The sequence below is a fragment of the Chiloscyllium punctatum genome, chromosome 23, assembly GCF_047496795.1.
Source record: "Chiloscyllium punctatum isolate Juve2018m chromosome 23, sChiPun1.3, whole genome shotgun sequence".
Taxonomy (NCBI): Eukaryota; Metazoa; Chordata; class Chondrichthyes; order Orectolobiformes; family Hemiscylliidae; genus Chiloscyllium; species Chiloscyllium punctatum.
The window spans coordinates 40,287,404-40,306,063 of record NC_092761.1 but is presented as its reverse complement, the minus strand read 5'-3'; the positions used below and the strand labels follow the sequence as shown (position 1 = coordinate 40,306,063).

Genomic DNA, 18,660 nt, shown 5'->3' with positions numbered 1-18,660 from the left:
ACAAAATACCTAAATGGGCCCTTCCGTTTCCTTATCCATTGTTTTACTCTTATTGTACTCGTGAAATAACTTGGGACTTTCCTTCCATGCCCCCTTTTTGCTTTCCGAATTTTCTCTTTAAATTTCCTCTTAGATATTTTTTATTTAGAGTCAGAGAGTCATAGAGATGTACAGCATGGAAACAGACCCTTCGGTCCAACCTGTCCATGTTGACCAGATATCCCAACCCAATCTAGTCTCACCTGCCAGCACCCGGCCCATATCCCTCCAAACCCTTCCTATTCATATACCCATCCAAATGCCTCTTAAATGTCACAATTGTACCAGCCTCCACCACATCCTCTGGCAGCTCATTCCATACACGTACCACCCTCTGTGTGAAAAAGTTGCCCAGTAGGTCTCTTTTATATCTTTCCCCTCTCACCCTAAACCTATGCCCTCTAGTTCTGGACTCCCTGACCCCAGGGAAAAGACTTTGCCTATTTACCCTATTTACCCTCATAATTTTGTAAATCTCTGTGAGGTCACCCCTCAGCCTCCGACACTCCAGGGAAAACAGCCCCAGCCCGTACAGCCTCTCCCTATAGCTCAAATCCTCCAACCCTGGCAACATCCTTGTAAATCTTTTCTGAACCCTTTCAAGTTTCACAACATTCTTCCGATAGGAAGGAGACCAGAATTGCACACAATATTCCAACAGTGGCCTAACCAACGTCCTGTACAGCCGCAACATGACCTCCCAACTCCTGTACTCAATACTCTGACCAATAAAGGAAAACATACCAAACACCATCTTCACTATCCTATCTACCTGCGACTCCACTTTCAAGGAGCTATGAACCTGCACTCCAAGGTCTCTTTGTTCAGCAACACTCCCTAGGACCTTACCATTAAGTGTATAAGTCCTGTTAAGATTTGCTTTCCCAAAATGCCACACCTCGCATTTATCTGAATTAAACTCCATCTGCCACTTCTCAGCCCATTGGCCCATCTGGTCAAAATTCTGTTGTAATCTAAGGTAACCCTCTTTGCTGTCCACTACACCTCCAATTTTGGTGTCATCTGCAAACTTACTAAGTGTACCGCTTATGCTGGCATCCAAATCATTTAAATTAGATTAGATTCCCTACAGAGTGGAAATAGGCCCTTCAGCCCAACTAGTCCACACCAACACTCCAAAGAGTAACCCACCCAGACCCATTCCCCATATTTACCTCTGACTAATGCACCTAATTCTACAGGCAATTTAGCACGACCAATTCACCTGGACTGCACATCTTTGGACTGTGGGAGGAAACCAGAGCACCTGGAGGAAACCCACACAAACACGGGGAGAATGTGAAAACTCCATACAGACAGTCGCCTGAGGCTGGAATCGAACCTGGGTCCCTGGCATTGTGAGGCAGCAGTACTAACCACTATGCCACCGTGCCTCCCCATTATGTAAATGTAAAAAAGTAGAGGGCCCAGCATCGATCCTTGTGGCACTCCACTGGTCACAGGCCTCCAGTCTGAAAAACAACCCTCCACCACTACCCTCTGTCTTCTACCTTTAAGCCAGTTCTGTATCCAAATGGCTAGTTCTCCCTGTATTCCGTGAGATCTACCCTTGCTAATCAGTCTCCCATGGGGAACCTTGTCGAACGCCTTACTGAAGTCCATATAGATCACATCTACTTCTCGGCCCTCATCAATCTTCTTTGTTAGTTCCTCAAAAAACTCAATGAAGTTTGTGAGACATGATTTCCCACACAGAAAACTATGTTGACTATTCCTAATCAGTCCTTGCCTTTCCAAATACATGTACATCTGTTCCTCAGGATTCTCTCCAACAACTTGCCCATTAGACAATTAGACTCACCAGTCTATAGTTCCCTGGCTTGTCCTTACCACCCTTCTTAAACAGTGGCACCACGTTAGCCAACCTCCAGTCTTCCGGCACCTCACCTGTGACTATCAATGATACAAATATCTCAGCAACAGGCCCAGCAATCACTTCTCTAGCTTCCCACAGAGTTCTCGGGTACACCTGATCAGGTCCTGGGGATTTATCCACCTTTAACCGTTTCAAGACATCCAGCATTTCCCCCTCTGTAATATGGACATTTTGCGAGATGTCACCATCTATTGCCCTACAGTCTTTATCTTCCATATCCTTTTCCACAGTAAACACTGATGCAAAATACTCATTTAATATCTCCCCCATTTTCTGTGGCTCCACACAAAGGCCGCCTTGCTGATCTTAGAGGGAGAAAGTGAGGACTGCAGATGCTGGAGATCAGAGCTGAAAAATGTGTTGCTGGAAAAGCACAGCAGGTCAGGCAGAAATGACGAAGGATTATACCTCCTGAAAGGAAATTGGGATTGGATAGAGCCAACATGTTCCAAGGAAGAAAAAGGGTGAAACCAACAAATCCTGTGAACCCTGGATGTCAAGGGACAGGTGGGATTGGATAAAGAGATAGAGGAGGGCTCACGGCAGGCATTGTCAGCTCAAAAACACAGAAGCACTAAAGAAATTGAGGGTTTGGTTAAGAAAAGGAAGGAAGTATATGTCAGGCATAGACAGGATAGACCGAGTGAATCCTTATTCTGGATTAGTGGTGCTGGAAGGGCACAGCAGTTCAGGAGGTTGGTGGAGTGGTAGGTGAGGACCAGTGGGGTTCTGTCCTGGTGGTGATTGGACCCCTTGAACCTTGAATCTTGCCCCTCACCTACCACCCCACCAACCTCCAGATACAGCGTATCATTCTTCGTCATTTCCGCCACCTCCAAACAGATCCCATCACCAAGGATATATTTCCCTCCCCACCCCTATCAGCGTTCCGGAAAGGCCACTCCCTCCGCAACTCCCTCGTCAGGTCCACACTTCCCACCGACCCAACCTCCACTCCCAGCATCTTCCCCTGCAACTGCAATAAATGTAAAACTTGGGCCCACACCTCCCCCCTCACTTCCCTCCAAGGCCCCAAGGGAACCTTCCATATCCATCACAAATTCGCCTGCACCTCCACACACATCATTTACTGCATCCGCTGCACCCGATGTGGCCTCCTCTACATTGGGGAGACAGGCCACCTACTTGCGGAATGTTTCAGAGACCACCTCTGGGACACCTGCACCAAACAACCCAACCGTCCCATGGCTGAACACCTTAACTCCCCCTCCCACTCCACCAAGGACATGCAGGTCCTTGGCCTCCTCCATCGCCAGACCATGGCAACACGATGGCTGGAGGAAGAGTGCCTCATCTTCCATCTAGGAACCCTCCAACCACAAAGGATGAATGCAGATTTCTCCAGCTTCCTCATTTACCCTCCCCCCGCCTTATCTCAGTCCCGACCCTCAGACTCAGCACCGCCTTCTTGACCTGCAATCTTCTTCCCGACCTCTCCGCCCCCACCCCCACTCCGGCCTATCACCCTCACCTTAACCTCCCTCCACCTATCACATTCCCAACGTCCCTCCCCCAAGTCCCTCTTCCCTACCTTTTATCTTAGCCTGCTTGGCACACCCTCCTCATTCCTGAAGAAGGGCTCATGCCTGAAACATCGATTCTCCTGCTCCTTGGATGCTGCCTGACCTGCTGCGCTTTTCCAGCAACACATTTTTCAGCTCTGATCTTTGAGGGACCCTATTCTCTCCCTAGTTACCCTTTTTCCTTCATGTATTTGTAAAAACTCTTTGGATTCTCCTTAATTCTATTTGCCAAAGCTATCTCATATCCCCCTTTTCCCCTCCTGATTTCCCTCTTAAGTATACTCCTATTTCCTTTATGGTCTTCTAAGGATTCACTCGGTAAAAGGCTTGTGCCTGAAACGTTGATTTCGCTGCTCCTTGAATGCTGCCTGAACTGCTGTGCTCTTCCAGCACCACTAATCCAGAATAAGGATTCACTCGGTCTATCCTGTCTATGCCTGACATATACTTCCTTCCTTTTCTTTAGTGCTTCTGTGTTTTTGAGCTGACAATGCCTGCTGTGAGCCCTCCTCTATTTCTTTATCCAATCCCACCTGTCTCTCGACATCCAGGGTTCACAGGATTTGTTGGTTTCACCCTTTTTCTTCCTTGGAACATGTTGGCTCTATCCAATCCCAATTTCCTTTCAGAATATGTCTCAATATTCTGACATAGATTTACTTAAAAGTATGTGCATGCAGCCTACTCTCAGTAAATCAAGTCTGACCTTATTAACATTGGACTTTCCCTATGTTTAGAACTTGGATTTCAGGTCCATCCTTGTTGTTTCTCAGGTCAATCTGATGGAGTTATGATTGCTGTCAGTAAAATGCTCCCCCACACATATTTCAACCAATTGCTTTGCTTCATGACCTAAAATTAAGTACAGGACCAGCCCATTCTTGTTCCCTTTCTGTGTTTTGGCTTAAAAGCTTCTCCTTGGATGCATTTAGGAATCCGGTCAGACTAAACCTTTCACATCATGACTGTGCCAGTCAATGCTGGGAAGGAAGAAATCTCCCATTGTCACTACTATGTTCCTTTTAAACTCTCTGAAATTTGCCTACACACCTCTTCTATTCCTCTCTGATTGTCTGGGGTTCTACAGCACGCTCCCAGCAATGTGATCTTTACTTTTTGGTTTTTAAGTTGAATCCATATGGCTTCATTTGAGGAGCCTTCTAACATGCCATCCCTCCTTCCTGCTGTAATTGAGCCCCGAATCAATTGTTTTTACTTCCTTCTCTATTTTACCTGAAAACTATGTCTCCTGTAATATTGAGCTGCCAATCCTGTTCCCCCTCTCAACCATGTCTCGGCTACCACAATAACATCATACTCCCAGGTTTAATTTGTGTCCTCAACTCATCTGCCTTATTCACCGACCCCTTCCATTAAAGCAATACCATCCAACCTTGCCAATCTCCCTTCAGCCTTAACTAACCAATGCTTCCTATGTCTTTCTGACTGACTTGCTGTTTCTTCTTATTCTGTCTGTGCATCTCCCTGTGCTGAACCAGTCATCCAGGAGACAAGCCTCCTGCCAATGTAGTGATAACATTCCCGAACAGTGTGAACAAACCTCCCCACAAGGATGCTGACCTCATTCCAGTTCAGGTCTAGTTCCCACTATCCCCCAAAAGGATCTTAGAGTCCTAGAAATCTCAAACCCTCCCTCCAGCACCATCTCTCCAGCCATGCCTTCATCCAGACAACCCTCGTATTTCTGTTCTCACCAAGTGAGTGGTGCTGGAGGTAGTGCAGAGATTAGGCCTGTGAAGGCCTGTTTTTTTTAAATCAACTTCCTAGCTCCCCAAATTCTTCTTGCAGGACCTCATCCCTTTTTTCTATCTTTGTCATCGGTGGTATTATGTACCACATTTCTGATTGTTTGCCCTCTCGTGTAGGTGTTGAACGTTGTGTACACTCACATTGCACAGAGATGGTTATGGAGCTCTCCACTGCTCCATGTTCATTCTCAGCCACACACTGATAGTCTCCAGTCTCCCTGAGTGTAACGTGAGAAATCTCCAACCACAGCTCATTGTTGGAACTTGTCCTGTTCATTGTGACATTAAGATGGCTCCACGTCAGGTTGGAAGCTGGGAAGCTCTCGACAGAGCAGATTATCACCACAGAATTCCCCTCAATTGTAGTGATCAATAGGTTTTTAATTATGTGAGCAGAAGTAATTGAGAGATTCTGTGGTGCATCTAAAAATGAAGGAAGATAACATTGTGACTGAACAGTGCACATCACGCTGATTTTCAGTCTTTGATGCCTCTGAATTTGCATTCATTTTCCCTCTGTGTAAGTTTCTGTGTCACATTTCTGATGGAGATTGCCTGTGTAAGCTGTCATTATATTCCCTCAGCATTGGAGCTGCTGTCTATCTCGATAAAAGAAAGTTCATGTCCCCAGTATGTGCCCTGGTGCTTGTCAGTCACTGGATATTATTTGATCGCTGGAGTACTAAGTGACATGGTGTGAGTCCAGACCAGACCTGGTCAATAGCTACCTGCTGACCATGCTTGAAAGCAAGTCAACAACATTTAATTTTCTGATACTTACTTCGACAAGGAAGCCACTAGATTCAACAGTTTTTAATGAATAGAAATTAGATATATCACGGAAAACAACACAATAGTAGAGTCTCCAGTGTATGGTTCGGATATTTTCTAGTATCCAGAATTAAAGAATGAAGAGCCTGCAGAGCACACCAAATGAAAAATGAAGTGAAAACAGATGTGTCAGCAATATCCCAGATGTTAGTGATGCTTTGGCTCATCATACCCATTAAATGTGAAAGTGGAATTTTGGTTAATCGCTTTCTGACCTATTCATGACATTATTCTGGGACCTCAGTAGATCCTAAGTGTTTTTCTGAAACTTAACTCCAACATTTAGTGACACGTCCTGGCTCCCTGGAGTATTGACGGGTCTTAACTACAGCACACAACTTGTTTCCAGAATCTCACCTGAGTCCCAACTGCACAGAGTGGTCAAACAGCTGCAGGGATTTCTTCCTGTGCTGCAAGCCCACACAATGAGTGGCCTTCAGTTGGCTTTTTAGCAGCAGTTTGTTCTGCATAGAACCTATTTTTGACTTCTCTTTCCTTATCAGTCTCTCTCTGTTTGTCATTCTCTTAGTCTCTCTTTGTTTTTGTAATCCTCGAACTGTCGAAATAACTCAAAGCTTATTGAACCCCTGGACTCACACCATGTCAATTAGTGATCTATTGAAAACTCGACAATGAGCAGCACTCTTGTACCACTGTGGTTGACAGCAGCAGCCAAAGCAATACAGTGTTCCCTGAATGTTACAATATTCTCAGTTTGCTGTTGTACACAGTACAAATGGATGCAATGATAGAGTAAAGAAAAAAATCTGTAGTTCTCTGTGTAGGGTGCTGATTGCTAAACAGTGCCTGGGTACTCTGGTGTTGTCATTGCTTCAACACAGAATGAGAGCTGGTAATGTGTGTATGTGTCTAGGTTTTATTGTGTGTGTACATCTGAGAGATGTTGCAGTCTGTATAAACTCACATGTCACAGTGATGGTTATGGAGCTCTCCATTGCTCCATGTTCATTCTTAGCCACACACTGATAGTCTCCAGTCTCCCTGGGTGTAATGTGAGGAATCTCCAACCACAGCTCATTGTTGGAACGTGTCCTGTTCATTGTGACATTAAGGTGTCTCCACGTCAGGTTAGATACTGGGAAGCTCTTGACAGAGCAGATTATGACTGCAGAATTCCCCTCAATTATATTGATGGATGAATCTTTAATCCCATCCAGGGAAGTAATTGAGAGATTCTGTGGTGGGTCTAAAAACAAATAATGATCAGTTCCTGAGTATATGAAAGCTGAGATACCATTGCAGTTTCTTTACCCACAAATCACAGAAGAAGTAGGCATTTCTGGTCATTGTGAAGACAGGAGAATCATAGAATTGTACAGTGCTTAAACAGTCCGGACCAACTCATCCATGTTGACCAGATATCCTGAGGTCCTAGTTTCTAAGATTTGGCTTATCTCTCTGGAAACTCATCCTGTTCTTATACCAATTGTAATACCCTTAAAATGTTGTAATTGTACCAGACTCCACCACATCTTCTGGCAGCTAATTCCATATATGCACTATCCACTGCATATATATCCAGTGCTGAGAGATTGTTGCAACTTTACTGTTGGACGGTTAATACTGAGGGAGTACCGCACTATCAAAGTGTCAGTACTGAGGGAGTGCTGCACTGTCAGAGAGTCAGTACTGAGGGAGTGCTACACGATCAGAGAGTAAGTGAGCACTGAGCGCCACACTGATCGATGGTCAGTTACTGAGGTGATGCAGCACTGATGGATCGTCAGTGCAGAAGGAAAGCACCTCTGTCTGAATGTTAGTTCTGTGAGAGCGCAACATTGCCATCTGTAATGTCAGTAAACTGTCTCTGCACTCTCAGTCTGAGATTGCTCAGTTGAAATGCAGTGCACAGCACATTGGGAATTTTGGGATCTTGCTGTGCACAATGTAAGCTGTTTCAGCAAAAGTTGAATGAGAGATGTCCATACTTACATTGCACTGTCAGTACGAGAGTCTGCTCTGATGACACAGTTGGATAACTCACTCTGCAGGTGAGGGCTTGTCCCTGGTGTCTGAGTGATGGTGTTAGGCTCAGAACAGAAGTATAGCTCAGAGTGACTCCATGCCGAGTGACAGTGATTGAGACTGATCCATGTACAGCAGTTGGAGTATCCCAGGTTAAGGCAGGTGCTGTTCCATTGCACGTTGTATTGAAGATGCAGGTTAGGTTCACACGCTTTCCTGTGATAACTTCCACAGGGTGTATCAGAGGTTTATCTGTGAAATCTAACACACAGAGAATGGATCTTCTTAGATAAATACTGCATGGAGCATCAGATCAAATAGAAACCACACTCCTACATGATAAAACATGTCAACCAGGGTGATCTCCGTACTGAGGGTTAGTGCTGAGACTGGAGAAGTGCACCCTCACTATAGCCCCACCACTCCATAGCTCACAACATGAAATAATAACACTTTTCCCAGTTGGCCAACCAACTCCTTTATGTATTTGAAATTTGAAGAAATAGATCTATTCAGCCTATTGTGTCTGTGCTGGTTCTCTGAGCATTTTGACCTCATGCCAATTTCCTACCTTTACTCCATCCCATGTGCACTGTGTCTGTTTAAATAACTATCCAGACTCCTCCTAAATGCCTCAATTGAACCTGACACCACCAGACTTTCAGTCAGTGCATTCTAGACCAAACGACTCACTGTGGGGAGAAAAGGCTTTCTTCATTTCACATTCATCTCTTCTGCAAAACACTGTAAATCTGTGACCTCTAGTTCTTGATTATTTAATGTCTAGGGCCAATTTCTCAGTCTCTCCTCTGTCCAACTCTTCCCTTAGCCTTTTCCTCTCCAAGGAAACCAGCCCCAGGTTTTCCAACCTGTCATCAGAACTGAAATTTCTCATCCCTGGAATCATTTGCAGAATTCACTTCCACACTTTGTCCTCACTATGGTGTGAGATCCAGCACAACACACAATCCTCCTGCTGAATTCTAAACAATGTCTTTATAACTTATTAACCTCCTTGCCCTTGTACTGTATAGTCCTGTTAATGAAGCCTTAAATACCTTAAGCCTTAAAGCCTTTATTAACAGCTCTCTCTCTACCTGTCCTGCCACCTTTAATATCTTATGCATATGTACACTTTTGTCTCTTTGTTCCTGCTCACTCTTTAGATTATTATGTTTATTTGCCATTGATTCTCCAGTATTTTCTGTCCCTTGTACCAAAGTATTTCACCTCATACTTCTCTGTGTTTTCAAATTTGGCAAATGATCTGGTTATTAAAAAGGGTAAATGTCTCAAGACACTAACTCTGCTTTCTCTCCACGGATACTGCCAGACCTGCTGAGTTTCACCTGGACAAAACCATTTGTCTTCTTTAACTTAATTTTGACCTCCTTTGCATTCAGGGAGCCCTGATTTTATTTTCCCTCCTTTACCTATTGAGGGGATATTTGTTTACCCTGCTCCAGCCATCTTGTGGTTGAAGGTAGTTCATTGTTCAGCTCTTGTTTCTCCTGTTAATCTTTGTGGTTTCAGTCAGGGTTACAGCCTTGCTCTATCCTTGTCTCATTGAAGCCTGCTGTCCATCAGTCGACTTTTCTCACTATGGATTCATCTGTCTTTTCCCTCTTCCATCCTAAACCTTATGAAACAATGATCACTGTCCCCTAAATGTTCCCTCACTGTCACTTGGTCGACTGGTCACTTCATTCCCAAGAAGCGGGGCCAGCAGTGACCCCTTGCTTGTTGGGCTGGACACATACTGGTATCAGGAATTATCCTGAAAACAATCTCTACCTGTTTTCATGACCACTATCATTGCCTACATACAGACAACTAAAGTCCTCCTTCAGAAAGATTGTATGCTGTTTACATCTCTCTATAATTGCCCCTGAGATTTATTCCTCGATATCCTTCCCACTAGCTGGTGGTCTGTATGTTACACTAAGTATTGTCACTGTATTCTTCTTGTTCCTGAGCTCCAGCCAGTGTGATTCTGTCATTGAACCCTCTGAAAGCTCCCCTTTCTCCAATCCTGTAATTCCCGCCTTAACAAATATATCAGAGCATCTACTTTTTTTTCCTATCCTGTATTTTCTGAACACTTTGTAACCAGGGATATTTAACACTCAGACATGCCTCTCCTTGAGCAAGGTGTCCATTAGTATCACATTATTACACCATAATCAACCAAGACAAATTGTGCCTGACACTTCCTGGTTTAATTACCGATAATCTGCATTCACAAACATGCAGTGTAACTCTGTTCCAGAATTCAAAGGTCTCATATTCTTACTTGGTCCCCACCCACAACTCAATGAATATAAACCTCCCCAACAACACCAGCAAAATGCCCAATAAACCCCTTCCTACCTATGAGTCACATTGACTACAGGAAAAATGTCTCTCTGTCCCTGAGCTAAATAACCCCCTCTCGTACTGCCCTTTCACTCTTGCCTCATCTCTCCTGGTCCAGGTGGGCCACCAATGGTACCACAGCCTTGTCTGTTGTTGCACTCCTCCAGGGATCCATCACCATCACTAACATCCAGATGGAAAACCAGCTGGTGAGTGGGACTTCAGAACTCCTCACTACCTTCCTCTTTCTCTTAGATTGCCAGGTGTTCCCACATTCCCTATCTGCCTGCTTACCCCTAACGTGTGGTATGACCACCTCCCTGAATGTACTACCCATTTTGTTGTCTGCCTCACAGACACAGCTCAGTAACTGGAGCTGCTGCTCGAGCTCTGAAACCCAGCGTTCAAGCTTATGCAGCTGTTGTAATTTACTGCAGTTAGGCTGGTCCAGACCACAACAAGTCTCCATGACACCATGTATGCCATGGGGTTGGGGGAGGGGGATGGGGAGCGGGTGGGGGGGGGGGGGGAGCAGGGGGGATTAACTAGCTGAGCTCATCTTTCTGTACCTTATACTTCCAAATTTCTAAAACTTTTATTCCTTTTACCAACGTTAACGTCTTCTTGTACTATTAACCAATACCTGACAATTAAGTGGAAAGTAGGAATTCATGGATAGGTATCTGGGATTTCAATGTTGTAGCCATTTCGGAGACATGGATAGAGCAGGGTGAGGAATGGATGTTGCAGGCAACAGGGTTTAGATCTTTCATTAAGAACAGGCAAGGTGGTAAAAAAGGGGGAGGCGTGGCCTTGTTAGTCAAGGATAGTATAACGGTGGCTGAAAGAAGTTTTGACAAGGACTCGTCTACTGAGGTAGTGTGGGCTGAGGTTAAAATCAGGAGAGGAGAGGTCACACTGCTTGGAGTTTTTTATAGGCCTCCGCAGAGTTCCAGGGAGGTGGAAGAGAGGATTAGCAACATTATTCTGGACAGGGGTGAAAGGAACAGGGTGGCATTGACTCCCCAACATTGACTGGAAATGTTATAACTCTAGTACGTCAGATGGATCAGTTTTTGTCCAATGTGTACAGGAGGGTTTCCTGACACAGTATGTCGAATAGGGGAGGCCACACTGGATCTGGTGCTTGGTAAAGATCTAGGCCAGATGTTTGATTTGGTTGTAGGTGAGCACTTTGGAGAGGAATGACCATAATTCAGTTATGTTTAGTTTTGTGATGGAAAGCGATAGGTACACGCCACAGGTCAAGAGGTATCGATGGGGCAAGGGCAATTACAATGTGATGAGGCAAGAATTAGGATGCACAGAATGGGATAGCAAAGTTCAGGGGATGCAGATTATGGAAATGTGGAGCTGGTTTAAGGAACAGATATTGCGTGTCCTTGATAGGTATATTCTTGTCAGGCAGGGAGGAAGTGATAAGGTTTACTACAGAACCATGGTTTACTACAGAAATTGCATCTCTGGTTAAGCAGAAGAAGGAGGCTTATGTGTTGATGAGGCAAGATGGTTCAGATGAGGCGATGGAGAGTTACAGATCAGCTAGGAAGGATTTAAAGAGAGAGTTAAGAAGAGCAAAGAGAGGACACGAGCAGTCTTTAGCAAATAGAATAAAGGAAAACCCTAAAGCTTTCTATAGGTATGTGAGGAATAAAAGGATGATTAGGGCAGGAATAAGGCCAGTCAAAGACAGAAGTGGGAAGTTGAGTGTGGACCATGTAGAGATTGGAGAGGTGCTAAACGAACATTTCTTATCGGTTTGCACTCAGGAAAAGGAGAATATTATACAGGAGAAGAATGAGGTACAAGGCATTAGACTACAAAGGATCATGAAAGTAGACAAGTTCCCTGGGCCGGATGGGATTTATCTGAGGATTCTCTGGGAAGCTAGGGAGGAGATAACAGAGTTTTTGGCTTTGATTGTTGAGTTGTCATTGTCTATAGGTTTAGTACCAGAGGACTGGAGGATTGCAAATGTTATGCCCTTGTTCAAGAAGGGCAGTAGAGATGATCCAAGTAATTATAGACCAGTGAGCCTTACTTCTGTTGTAGGAAAGGTTTTGGAATGGATTATAAAATAATGAGATTTATAATCATCTACCAAGCAACAATTTGATTTCAGATAGTCAACATGGTTTCATCAAAAGCAGGTCATGTCTCTCAAACCTCACTGAGTTTTTTGAGAAGGTGACCAAGCATGTAGATGAGGGTAGGCAGTTGACATGGTATACATGGACTTCAGTAAAGCCTTTGATAAGGTTCCACATGATAGGCTGTTGGAGAAAATGCAGAAGCATGGAATTGAGAGTGATTTAGCAGTTTGGATTAGAAACTGGCTTTCTGAAATAAGTCATGATTTGGAGATGCCGGTGTTGGACTGGGGTGTACAAAGATAAAAATCCACTACCACCTGATGAAGGAGCGGTGCTCTGAAAGCTAGTGCTTCCAATTAAACCTGTTGGACCATAACCTGGTGTTGTGTGATTTTTAACTTTCTGAAAGAAGGCAGCGAGTGGTGGTTGATGGAAAATATTCAGTCTGGAGTCCAGTAACTAGTGGAGTGCCACAGGGATCTGTTTTGGGACCACTGCTGTTTGTCATTTTTATAAATGACTTAGACACAGGCATAGATGGGTGGATTAGTAAATTTGCAGATGGCTCTAAAGTCGATGGAGTAGTGGACAGTGTGGAAGAATGTTACAGGTTGCAGGGGGATTTGGATAAACTACAGAATTGGGCTGAGAGGTGGCAAATGGAGTTCAATGCAGCTAAATGTGAGCTAAATGCACTTTGGGAAGAATAACAGGAAGGCAGAGTACTGGATCAATGGAAAGATTCTTGGTAGTGTGGATGTGCAGAGGGATCTTGGAGTCCATGTGCATAGATCCCTGAAAGTTGCCAACCAGGTGGATAGTGTTGTTAAGGCGGCATACGGTGTGTTAGGTTTCAGTGGTAGAGGGATTGTGTTCCGGAGCCACAATATCATGCTGCAACTATACAAAACACTGGTGCGGCCACTCTTGGAATATTGTATACAGTTCTGGTCCCCATATTTCGGGAAGGATGTGGAAGCATTGGAAAAGGTGCAGAGGAGATTTACCAGAATGTTGCCTGGTCTGGAGGGAAGGCCTTATGAGGAATGGCTGGGAGTCATGGGTCTGTTCTCATTGGAAAGAAGAAGGCTAAGAGGGGATTTGATAGAGACATACAAGATGATCAGAGGATTCGATAGGGTAGACAGTGAAAGTCTTTTTCCTAGGATGATGATATCAGCTTGTATGAGGGGGCATAACTACAAATTGAGGGGTGATAGATTTAAGACAGATGTCAGATGCAGGTTCTTTACTCAGAGAGTGGTAAGGGCGTGGAATGCAGTACCTGTCAATGTAGTTAACTCAGCAACATCAAACAATCCTTGAATAAGCACATGGATGATGATGGGATAGTATAGGGGGACAGTTGAGAATAGTTCACAGGTCAGCGCAACATTAAGGGCCGAAGGACCTGTTCTGTGCTGTATTTTTCTGTGCTCTATGGTGTGTTTTTCCAGATTACCTTTCTCATTGCTGCCTGGAAATTCTACCATCCCAGTTCTTGTTTAAAAATTTACATTTTTTAATGCACCTGGTGTTGAAATACAGACCCTAATAGCAGTTTAGCAACAATTAACTTATGTCATTCTGTGATGCCACCCTTAGACACATTATCCAGAAGCAGCCCAATTCCCAGAATTGGTGTTTCCTTGTAGGTCTGACCTGCAGCCCCTTTAAAGTGATCATCATTCACACTGAAGACTTGCGGGTCGGGGGTGGTGGGCCAGTCTCATTGCAAAATGATAACTGGACATAAAGAAGCTTATAGAGCACAATTCTCAGAAATTAATGCAGCAACAAAGTATACATTTGGCTGTGGAATGGAAACCTGAGTTTTGTTTGTTGTTTTGACAACAATTCAAATTTACTCCCTTTGAGTAAATATTCAGACATGAAGTGAGAGGGCCTTTGAAATTAATTCCAAGAAAAATTGACAGGACTGAAGTTGGAGATCTCACACTTGGATTATGTATCTGAGGTTAGGGAGAGACTAAATCAGGTATGTGAGTTAGCTAAACAGCACCTAAAGAGGGCACAGCATAGAATGAAGCAGGTGGCAGATAAAAACTTGAAAATCAGACATTTCCCCTAGGGATGGCATTACTTCAAAGCCAGGTTTTGTGGTCCCAATCAAATTGAGAAAAAATATGAGGTAAACCATCTGGTAAAGGTGATGGATAGAAAAAAAATGTTTCAGGGATGTCATGTGAGTATGTTGAAACTTTACCGTAATAGAAACAGGGAACTGGAGAAACAGGTGCTAGTTACTGCCCCACAGAGTAAGGAATCAAATGCAGGTGTCATGGAGTTTGACATGCCTCAAGATACGTTAAACAATGAGGAAGTCCTTGAGGAGTGTGATAGGTTAGTGAACTATCTGTCTCAAGGAGCAAAGAGTGCCATTGGGAGGTTGGTTATAACAGTATGCAAGAATAAGATGGGGAGGACTTATACTATTTTGCATGAGGTGGAAGTAGAGAATGCTATTCACAGGTCCAGAAGGAACTGGAGGTGATGCTCAATGAAGCTATTATCGATCTGAGTCAGAGTGAGTGGAGTTTGCTGATCGTGTTAGTGCACAAACCTGACAGGACTCAACAGCTTTGTGTGGGCTGTCGAAAGGTCATGCTGCAACAAAATCAGATTCATACCCAATACCAAGACTGTAGAGTGAAAGTTGGCCAAGCCAGTTACGTGGCAAAGTTGTACTTACTCTGCATGGTTACTGGCAGGTACCTTTATCAAAGAAAGCGAAAAGAGTCTCTGCGTTTGTAACCCCAAATGAGCTATATCAATTCAAACTGATGCCTTTTGGAATGAAGAACACACCAGCCATACTCTAAAGAGTCATGAACAGAGTTGTGATCGGATTAACAAACTATGCAGTTTATCTGGATGATGTAGTGATCTTTCGCGATATTTAGTGAGTCATGGAAAGATTACACGGTAGAGTTGACAGGGCTTTTTGAAAGATTACAAGAAGCAAAACCTGATGGTAACAAACATCAAGAAAACAGACTTTGCAAAACCAGAGGTGAATTCTTAGGACATAACATTGGTCATGGAAGGTTGACCCCAAGGAATGCCAAGGTGAAGGCCATCAAGGAATTTGCAAGATCAACCTCGAAGAAAGAGGTGCTTCAATTTTTGGGACTAAGCAATTACTCCCAGAGTTCCAAACTTCAGTGGTGTGGTAGCACCGTTAATAGATTTACTAAAGAAAAACACAACATTTTGGTGAACAGAACAATTTGAGGAGGCATTAGAGAATTTAAAAGCAGTATTAACAACCGCACCAGTTTTAGCGACACCAAATCTTTTGAAACCCTTCAAAGTTTCAATCAATGTTAGAGATATAGGAGCTAGAGCTGTATTGCTACAGGAAGATGATGATGGAATTGAATGGCCAATTGGTTACTTTTCAAAGAAACTCAACACCCAGCAGAGAAAATACACTACCATTGAAAAAGAATTATTAAGTTTGGAAATGGCTTTACAACATTTCAATATTTTGTGATGAACAATGTGTTAGAGACAGTTATGTACATGGACCACACTCCTCTTACATTCTTGGAATGACAGAATATGAGATTATTTTGTTGGAGTCTTATGTTACAGACTTCTAATTTACAAATTGACCATGTTGTAGGTCATAAAAATGTGATCAGAGATCCATTATCACAGATTTAAAGGAAAACATATAGGTAAGATTGGACAGATTCCCATGTTTTATTTTTTATGTGTATATGCAGAAACTAACTTAGATTAATGACCTATGTATTTCATTATAATGGGGTTAAGAATTAGAAAAAAAATGAAGCTATCATTTTTATAATGGTGGTTCATTTTTTTCTTAAGGGGGGGAGGTGTCATGAAGTCATACTGCACCTTTAAGAGAGACTGAATACTGTTCTGAAGTGAGAGCTTACAAGCACCTGTGTATATGAATATATGGTAGTCTCAGAGTGTACTGGAAAAATGAAAATATGTAACATATGGCTGTGAAATGGATATCTGAGTTCTGTTTGTTGTTTTAACAATTTGAATTTAACCAATTAGTTCAAATTATGCCCCAGGATACGAAAACCCAATCAAGTTTGAACTTACTGTTTTGCCAACATCAAACCAATGAGATGATCCAATGTAAGGGATATAAAAATACAGGCATTTTGAAAATTGGAGACAGAGCAACTGCCATCGAGATAGATGCAAGAAATTAGGAAACACTCTCTATCAATGATACCTTTTTATATGAAGCATATTCACAGTAAAAGAAAGAAGACGACCATGGGAGATCTTCAGTTAGAAGAAAAAAGACACCAAAGACGACAGCCACTGTGTGATTTTGAAATTAAGTCCATGTAATTTTAATAAGTGTTTTAATGGAACAGTATATTGTTATAGAGTTGGATGCAGGTAATAAGCAATTAAGAAAAAGAGGGCCTAGGGTTGTGAATAGTTATTGTTTAATGTTCACTTTTAGAGTTAAAGAATAAGTTGATATCATTTTCTTTAAATAGTGGAATTTGGGAGTTCTCTGTCACTCATATTTTAACAGATAATAAAGCGAGGTGAGCTTTCCTTGATGTTTGGTTTAATTAGCAGAGGTGTTCACCTCCATTTTGTAACACTGTAGCCTTTGTAGATAAATCTAATAATAAAATTGCTAAACTGTTTCAGTGGAGTTTGCTCATTCAACCATATGAAGAATTATTTACATGGCCAGAACAGACAATATGATAATATTTACCAAGGGTTGATGGGTCCTACGACTATGGAGAATTGCTTAACAGTAATGTGAGCTGTGATTCACCTGATCATTACTGAATGTAAGTAACTTTGGAAAGGATAGAAGCAAATATTTTAAGAGGGCTTAGTGGGAAGGTTTATTGCTTTAATTAATGGAAAAATTTGGTTGGAATAAATGGGACATAGGTACTGATAGTGTTTAGCACCACTCTTCTGGAGATGGTTGCCATCTTCCATGACATCTGTATGTGTCACTGAGAGAACAATTCTCAAAAATGTGCAGAAGGCTAGTCTTTTTCTCCTGCAAATGGAAGGAGACACGATACAACAGGAGAACCTACACAGATCTCTCTTTCAGTGAGAACCTGAGAAAGTCCCAGATATTGGTATTTCTGACAATCTCACCAACCCTAAAAGCTGGACTCTAACTTCTACTCAAAGAGCTAAATCCAACTAACTTTCCATCTGTCTCAAGTTTGGCCTGAAGATATTCTGTCATTCAACAATGGACAGTATTTCAATCTCATTGATAATCCTGGGGATTACATACCAATCAGTCTTACAGCTGTGGTGGGCAAATTATTGAAGAGGATTCTGCGTTTATGATTACTTAGAAAACCATAGTTTGGTTAGAGATAGTCAGTATAGCTTTGTGAGGAGCAGATCATACCTCACAAGCCTTATTGAATTATTTGAGGATGTGACAAAACACATTGAAGAAGGTAGATCAGTGGATGTGGTGCATATGGATTTTAGCAAGGCGCTTGATAAGGTTCCCCATATTAGGCTCATTTAGAAAGTAAGGAGACATGGGATACAAGGAAATTTGGTTGTCTGGATACAGAATTACAAGACAGAGGGTGGTGGTAAATACAAAGTATTCAGCCTCGAGCTCGATTACCAGTGGTATTCCATAGGGGTCAGTTCTGGGACCTTTGGATTTTCTGATTTTTATGAATGACTTGGATGGGGAAGTGGAAATGAGGGTTAGTAAGTTTGCTGTTGACATGAAGGTTGGTTGAGGGGTGGATAGCATGGAGGGCTATTGTAGGTTGCAACGGGACATTAACAGGATGCAGAGCTGGGCTGAGAAGTGGCAGATGGAGTTCAAACTGGAAAAGTGTGAAGTGATTCAGTTTGGAATGGTTACAAGGTTAAAGGTGGGATTCTTGGAGGAACAGAGGGATCTTAGGTTCTACATCCACAGATCCCTCAAGTTGCCACCCAAGTTGATAGGATTGTGAAGAAGGCATCTAGTCTGTTGGCTTTCATGAGCAAGGGGTTGGATTTAAGAGCCGCGAGGTTCTGCTACAGCTCTATAGAGCCCTGGTTAGATCACACTTGGAATATTGTGTTTCAGTTCTAGTCACCTCATG

General features: G+C 43.0%; 1 protein-coding gene across 1 annotated transcript in view; it reads right to left on the bottom strand.

The window, feature by feature from the left end:
• The window catches only part of LOC140493949 (myelin-associated glycoprotein-like), a 218,848-nt gene that overhangs the window by 160,018 nt on the left and 40,170 nt on the right, over positions 1-18,660 (bottom strand). The window contains 2 exon segments of the mRNA XM_072592900.1: positions 7,006-7,287; positions 8,034-8,327. Coding sequence (XP_072449001.1) covers positions 7,006-7,287; positions 8,034-8,327 — 576 coding nt within the window.